The sequence below is a fragment of the Mercurialis annua genome, linkage group LG6 (genome assembly GCF_937616625.2).
Source record: "Mercurialis annua linkage group LG6, ddMerAnnu1.2, whole genome shotgun sequence".
Lineage (NCBI taxonomy): Eukaryota > Viridiplantae > Streptophyta > Magnoliopsida > Malpighiales > Euphorbiaceae > Mercurialis > Mercurialis annua.
The window spans coordinates 2,039,164-2,047,002 of NC_065575.1; the positions used below are offsets into that span (position 1 = coordinate 2,039,164).

The following is a 7,839-nucleotide window of genomic DNA, read 5'->3' on the forward strand; positions in this document are numbered from 1 at the left end:
TTAATTAATTTAAAATCCATCTTCTTCTACCTCTATCACCACTAGCCCCCACCTCCATCAACCACCACCAAAAATCTAAACACCACCGCCGGAACCCAAAACACCACCGCCGGAACCCAAAACACCACCGCCCGACATCTGAGCCGCCTCTCATCTGTGAGAGACGAAGAGTTCGTCTCTCACAGATGAGAGACGAACCCAGTTCGCCTCTCAGATGAGAGACGAACTGGGTTCGTCTCTCAGGACGAACCCAGATCTGGGTTCGTCCTGAGAGACGAACCCAGTTCGTCTCTCAGATGAGAGACGAACCTTCGTCTCTCAGATGAGAGATGAGGGTTCGTCTCTCATCTGAGAGACGAACAGAGACGAACTGAGTTCGTCTCGAACTCAGTTCGTCTCTGAAGATGAGCAGCTGCCGGAATCCGGCAGCTGCTCATCAAAATTTTAAAAAAAAATTAATTTTTTTTATAAAAAGTGCAAAAAGGTTCCTTATGTTTTTAATTAATATAATTTTGATATGTAAAGTTTTAAAATTAAATTATTATTTCTAATTATTATGGACTAATTTATACAATGTTAAAAGAATTAGGATTATTTTAAACCTTTTACCATTAAAAACCACCTATGAGAAAAAAACCACCTCCAAAACCAGAGAGTGTGCCTCACTCTCTTAGGTGAGAGTGGGGAGGGGTGTTTTTGTACCAAATTTGACAAGTTCAGGGTAAAAGTGATCCCGTTTTGCTAATTTGGACGTTTTTGATACTTTGTGCCAAGTTCGGGGGGTAAAATGATCCTTTGTTCGTTGCTATAAATATAAAAAGAAAAGATCAATTCACCCCCTAAAAATGACCCAAGTTCGTCAAATGAGATAAAAAAAATAAAAATTTCAAAAATCAGTTAAATACCCCTTTTTGACAAAAAAATGAGTTAACTCTTGAAGTAATTATAATTATCTCTAATTAACACTAATCAAAATCTTATTTAAACTTTAATTAACACTAATCGCGAAAATACTCAAAATCAACCTAAAAAGCTTAAAAGAAAATGAACTAGATTAATTGTGAGTTAACATGTGGAAATCAATGAAAAACTTAAAAGTTTGAATATATTAAATTATGGGGAGAAACGAGCTAGACTAATCGCAAATTACTTAAATTTGACTAAAAAATTTGAGAGCAATTCAGAAAATTCAAGCCAAGTTCGAGCTATTCGAGTTTCATTACAAGCCAAACTTAAAATCAATTTAAAGACACGCAAGACCCATAAGACTAAACGAGTCTCTTATTCGTATATAAAATAGTAATTTATTTCCTTAATATAGGAATTTTACATAACTTTAACAGTAAATATCATTTTAATCAATTAAATTTCATATTCTTTAACAAAAGAATAAAGAACAAAGGGTCAACGCACCCCCTAAACTTGTTTCACGGGGTCATCTAACCCAATTTATACTTTTTTGAGCAAATAACCCCAAAACTCTTCATTTTCGGGTCAAGTAACCCATAGTTATATTTTTAAAACGCGTAAAATACAAATCGGAGGTGAGAGATGCAAAAAAATAATTAAATACTTCCCTAATTGTTGCGATATAATTATCCTAAATCTGTTTTTTAAAATAAAAATATAAATTATTGGGTTATTTGACCCAAAAATGAAGAGTTTTGGGGTTAGTTGCTCAAAAAAGTATAAATTGGGCTAGATGACCCCGTGTCACAAGTTCAGGGGGTGCGTTGACCCTTTGTTCAAAGAATAAATAAATATATCAATATAACAAATATAACAATTCTAAAAATCACTTGTGCTCTTTATTAAACTAAAGTTCGAAGTCGAATGACAGAAATGTCTTCGAACTTGAGTTCAAACTTAAAAGTTTTTAATCAAAATTAAGTTTGAATTTGAGTTCGAGCTCGAATTTATATATGACACATTCAAATTTAATTTAGCATATTTATATCCGATTGGGTTTATTGTTTAAATTATATTATTCGATGATCCGATTTTATGAAATGTGCATCTACAAAATAAAAGGCAAAAAATAGAAGAAATTATTAGGCAAATGATGTTAATTTGAACCTAACTATTGCCTAATTAAACTCATCTTTCGGCTCAATTTGAACTTAAATACTTTGACATTCAAAAGAATAAATAATTAAAGTTATGAAATGACATAACTCAGTCAACATGCATGTATTTAAGCAGTAAAAAAAAGGAAAAAAAAGATAATTAGATAAAAAAGCAAAAATTAAAAGCAATGGCATGGAGAGTAGTGATTATCTGCGTGCGCGCGTGTGGCTCGAGATTGTGCACTTTCAGTGGGCTCCACTTACAGTTAAAGCCCATCGTAGTGGTCCGCTAATTACGGGCTTTCATGTTTTTCTTTATGGGTCCCATCATTATCCCTACATTAGGGTTTTATTAATTTTGATATTTCTTTTAAAAATTGATACTATTATTTTATTGATTTTCTCTTTTTGCAATCTCATCATTGCTTTGCAAAGGGAAGCAAATTCCAGTTAAAATTCATATTCATTTATTTGAAATAAAAATTCATATTTATTGAAAAAACTGAAAATTTATGGTATCTGAATTCCACTTTTTTATAACAAGATATTTTGATTTAAATATGATATTACAATAAATTTAAATTAACAAGTAATAGTTTTCATTAATTTTTTTTTCTATCAAAATATATAACGTTGATAAAATTTATAGATTTAATTAAAATTTATCGTTTGGTAGGAAAAATTTTATGAAAGTTTATGAAAAAGTTAAATTTTTTATGAATCATTTTAAAATTTTGTTATGTTAAAAATATTTTTATAAATTTATTAATTATACTCAATCCAAATGGTTGAATATACAAATCTATAAATTGTACTTTTTTAAAAATTTCAATATAAATGATAAAATATTATAGTAATAAAATGTGCTTAAATTGTTAGGTCTAAAAAACTATATTATATTTAGTTTTAATTATATAATAAGATTTTAGAGACCCCATAAAATGATATAGTGGACCCAAATATAAATAAAATCTTCATGAAATCATAACCGCTGATGACGCCCAAACTTGAGCTAAACGCAAAGCTGTTCTTCTTCTCTTATAATTTTATCTTTAATTTTTTTAATAATGTACTGGATTTGTACTCTTTTTCAGCTACACTTTTTCCACGTCTTGTCCCTCATGTTTCTTCACTGATGTCACGTTATCCAAGCATGATAGCATGGTACCCAGTAGTTTACAAGGGTATTTTTGTCTCGCCAAGAAAAATTAATTAAAAAATTTGGTCTGCCACTGCCATGAATATTCTTGCTAATTTTACTTGAATTTATTCTGGCATTTTCGTCCCCTCTAGGGAATTTGCTATAACCATATTTGTTCACATGTGGGGCCAAATGTAATATTAAAACTTACTACTTATTATTTTGATGTACAAAATCAAACCGAATTAAAAAAAATTGCTCGTTTTATTATGCCAAACCAAATTGAATCAGATTTATTAATTATTTTCCGATTTTGGTACTTAATGTTTCTTAATCTTTTTAATACTATTTCTTTATTCGTTTCATTCTTTCCATTTTTTGATTATCTCATTTATTTTTTCGCTATCATTATTTTTTTTAATTTTTCCGTTATATGTACTAAAAATTTTATTACTATAAAAAATATATTGAATAAGAAAAACTTGTAAAATTATTTTTTTCTCAAGTCAAACCTTCCATTTTAAATTAATTAAAAATTAATGTACCAAAAAGTTATAATTCAAATGGTATGAGCGTTGAACATCATTCTGCTAAGGTCGTACGTTTTATTTTTGTCAAAGCGTTCACATTTTTTAATTATAATTTTTTTTTGAAATGATTAAAAAATGACCAATCAAATTGGAGAAATACCCTTGATAAAAAAACACAGGAGCCCCACATATAACCGGGGGAAGACTGCATACAATAGGGGCGTAACCCCCACACGCCACAAAAAGCGAGTGGAAGAGCAGTAAACAAGCAGAAAATCCAATAATAGTTTCACACCTATACAAATGCAACACATGAAAGAGCATGAAACTCCATTAACTATGACAGACTTACTTTCCTTCTTTATTTTTATTTCCAATTAATACCCTTCCCCCCCTCTTTAAGTACTCATCACCTCCCTTCCCCCATTTCTCAAATCCTCACTCACCAACTTCTCTCTCTAGTTTCTCTCTCTAACTCAATTTTAGTAGCTCCAAGTTGTGAAAAATGGGAATGGTGAGTGTGATTTGTTGTGTAATTCTACTAGTAATGGTAATGGGGAGGAGTGAAGCAAGAATTCCTGGCGTCTACGGTGGCGGTTCTTGGCAAACCGCTCACGCTACGTTTTACGGCGGTTCTGATGCTTCCGGCACCATGGGTATCTCTCTCTTCATTTCTCTTTTGTTTCTTCATTTTTGATGTAATGTACATTTTCGGTTCGAACTCGAAAAAATTCTTATTTCGATCGGACAAATCATTCTCATATGAATTATCGGTCATTGAATAAAACTCAGTTCTTCATTTTTTTGGTATTTTTTAGTATAAATGTATTTTTTTTCCGCCAAATAATGTCGCTCCGCAGTTTTTAGTGATTGAAACGATACGAGATAATGACTTTTTTTTAGAATACAAGATAATGACTTTGAGCTATAAAATACTAAAAAAATAAGAGTTTATAATTTTTTGTTACAGATTTTAAATATTGTATTTAAATTAATACTAATGTGAGAGTTTTATTTTATGCGAATAATTTCATAATTTATCATTTAATTCCATATAGCTAAATGTGTAATTTGCATAAAGCACCTTTATTTTTCTTTTTAGTAATTAAGGATTTGGTACAAAAGTTAATAATTTATTTATTTTTTTTATAGGTGGGGCTTGTGGATATGGGAACTTGTATAGTCAAGGATACGGTGTGAACACAGCAGCACTGAGCACAGCTCTGTTCAACAGTGGCCTGAGTTGTGGAGCTTGTTTTGAACTTAAATGTGCTAATGACCCTAGATGGTGCCATTCCGGTAGCCCTTCAATTTTCATTACTGCTACCAATTTTTGCCCACCCAATTTTGCTCAAGCTAGTGATAATGGCGGTTGGTGTAACCCTCCTCGCCCACATTTTGACCTCGCCATGCCTATGTTCCTTAAGATCGCGGAGTACCGAGCCGGTATCGTCCCCGTCACCTACCGCCGGTAAGCTCATTTCGCAATTTGTAGGAGTATTACTACGTGTTTCGTTCACATTCGACTTAAAGTTATTTCAGTAAGTTCAGTTTGGTGATCGACATTTTAAAAAATTGGTCAGCTTTAAGTTTAAGTCATTTTAGAGACTGAACTAAACGCCGCACACTTCTAATTTCATATTCTAATAAATAAGATAGTTCATAATAAGTTGATAAACATTTTTTATTTTTTAAAAGATATAGATTAATTTAAAGCTTAATTATTTTATAATTCATGAACACCGATAGTTTTGTTGGTTTTGACAATTATAGCCTTAATTGATATATATGCTCTCTATCTATTAGAATAAATAGCATCTTAATTTTTAATTAGTATCAAAAAATCTTATGTTTTTAAGTTCATTTTAGGAAATTAAAATAATTAAGCTGCCACCTAAAGTTGCCATCTTTATGCTATGTGTGAATGGTGTCCTCTGTTTTAGTGGGTCAGGGTTTGGTGTATGTCGGGTCGGATTCTGATTTTATTACTTTTGTCAGGTCTAGGGCCAAACTTTCTATTATCTTTAATGATTTAAATGACCGAAATACCCGCAATATTTTACTGAATTTACTAACTAATAACCTTGAAATTGTTGTCTGAAATCTGAATCCTATGTTCAGTTAGTTATAGCCGTTTCTTCTACTACTATGTCGTTTTGTAAGGATTAGTCTTTGGAACCGTTTGTGGTCAATTTCGGTGGTTTGTCTTAACCCGTTTTGCCTCATTGTTTGATTAGTGCTAAAATAGCCCTGTAGTTTTGTCATATAGTAAAAAGAGTATCTAAGAATTAATTACATTCCAAATTGGTCCCAAGAGAAACTTATCTACCAATTGTTAGGTGTCTTATATTATTTTATGTTTTTCTTTTTTGTATATACTTCAATTGGTTATCGTCCATTTGTGTGATGGTACTATTTTCTTCAGAAACCTTAAAAAAATAAGCAAGAAATTTCACCAATTTGGAGAATTTATGAAAATTTAACCATTTATTATAAATTTCTTTGAATTTTTGTCATGGATCTTATCGATGTCTAAAACATTTATCTGGCACTATTTTCAGAGGTGAACAATTTTTGATTCCAACACAGTTATTCTTTTTTAATTTGTGTTTTTTTTTCTCATCAGCAAATGAGACTAATTTTGATAAAATAATTGTTTTTGCTCTTCCGTTATCTTTTATTGCTATTGAATTAAAGTCGTAGTTACCTATATATTAAAAAATTATTATATATTTATATTTAAGTATTAAACAATTAAATTTTTATAATAAAAAATTTGTTTAAAATAGAAAAAAATCTAAAATTTAGAAGAAATATATTAATTTCAACTTAATTTCAAATGGTGATAATAATTATTTTAGTGTTTAATATAAAAAAAAACAAATTAGTTAATATTGAAATGTGAATTTTTTGTATAATTTTTTTTGTGATGGGAATACTATAATATTTTTTGTATAGATAGAATTTTTATAGATTTAACCGCAAACCGTACTTTTTGACCATAAATATTTAAAACCAAGACCATTTTTTCCAACACTAAACCCAAAAAACACAGTCCTCTAAGTCCACATATTCTTAGTCTTCGATGATAAAAAGGTTAGGTTAGATCTTGTTGTCGCGTTGTACTGTGTCCCATACTATAATCACGCACCGCGATTTACGCTAGCATTTCCTCTTTAATCCAATGACGAAAATGACCTTATGAGTTTTCTCTTATTTACGCAGGGTGCCATGCCGCAAGAGAGGTGGAATCAGGTTTACAATAAACGGATTCCGTTACTTTAACTTGGTTTTAATCTCCAACGTTGCGGGTGCAGGAGATGTAGTGAGGGCGAGTGTGAAAGGATCAAAGACTGGCTGGATGCCATTGAGCCGTAACTGGGGTCAAAATTGGCAGTCAAATGCTGTTTTGGTTGGTCAGTCACTTTCTTTCAGGGTGACGGGCAGTGACAGACGCACTTCTACTTCTTGGAACATTGTCCCTGCTAACTGGCAGTTTGGTCAAACATTCGCCGGGAAGAATTTTAGAGTCTAATGATAATTTAACCAAGTCCCTAAAGAAAATGGAAAAGTCCAATTTCATCCTTATTGTCTCTTTTTTGTTGGTGATGTTATTTTTGACAAATTGATTTGGTGGTTATGTGGGTTGAGTTGAGGCTGAAGTGGCTGCACAAAAGAAAAGTGGTTAGCCCGCAGCTCTATATATATATTAGTAGTAATTGTAGTAGGGTTAGCCATTTTCTTTAGTTATATAGTTGTATGAATTGTGATGATGGATTGGGTATACATTTTGAGAATTGTATTTTGTGCTACTAATTTATAATTCAATTTGCAACATCTTTGGTTTCTTTTATCAACCGAAAACATTGTTAGTTAATACACTTTCTTTTTATAGTTTTTCCAGTATATGTATTCAAATCAATAGTGGTTGAAAAATCGGTCTAAAATTATGCTGATTTGAATCGATGTTATATGATGTAATACTAATATTTAAATTAATTATGACTTTTTTAACAAATTATGTGTCAACTCGTGACATGATATATTTTAAGCTATAATATAAACTAAGCGACATGCTTATAGAGCATGGTAAACCTACTAT

General features: G+C 31.0%; 1 protein-coding gene across 1 annotated transcript; it reads left to right on the plus strand.

Moving 5' to 3' along the window:
* The first annotated feature begins 4,115 nt into the window (after nucleotides 1-4,115).
* Nucleotides 4,116-7,588, plus strand: LOC126687325 (expansin-A6). The gene is made up of 3 exons (XM_050381859.2): nucleotides 4,116-4,393; nucleotides 4,890-5,208; nucleotides 6,963-7,588. Exons 1-3 carry the CDS (start codon nucleotides 4,243-4,245, stop codon nucleotides 7,270-7,272), a joined length of 780 nt encoding a protein of 259 aa, XP_050237816.1. The 5' UTR covers nucleotides 4,116-4,242; the 3' UTR covers nucleotides 7,273-7,588.
* Nucleotides 7,589-7,839: the final 251 nt, after the last annotated feature.

What these genes read in the sequence shown, in the direction of transcription:
- LOC126687325 (XM_050381859.2), top strand. Translation starts at nt 4,243, where the DNA reads ATGGGAATGGTGAGTGTGATTTGTTGTGTAATTCTACTAGTAATGGTA. An exon ending in TGATGCTTCCGGCACCATGG is followed by an intron (nt 4,394 to 4,889) that starts GTATCTCTCTCT and finishes TTTTTTTTATAG; the next exon opens with GTGGGGCTTGTGGATATGGG. An exon ending in GTCCCCGTCACCTACCGCCG is followed by an intron (nt 5,209 to 6,962) that starts GTAAGCTCATTT and finishes TTATTTACGCAG; the next exon opens with GGTGCCATGCCGCAAGAGAG.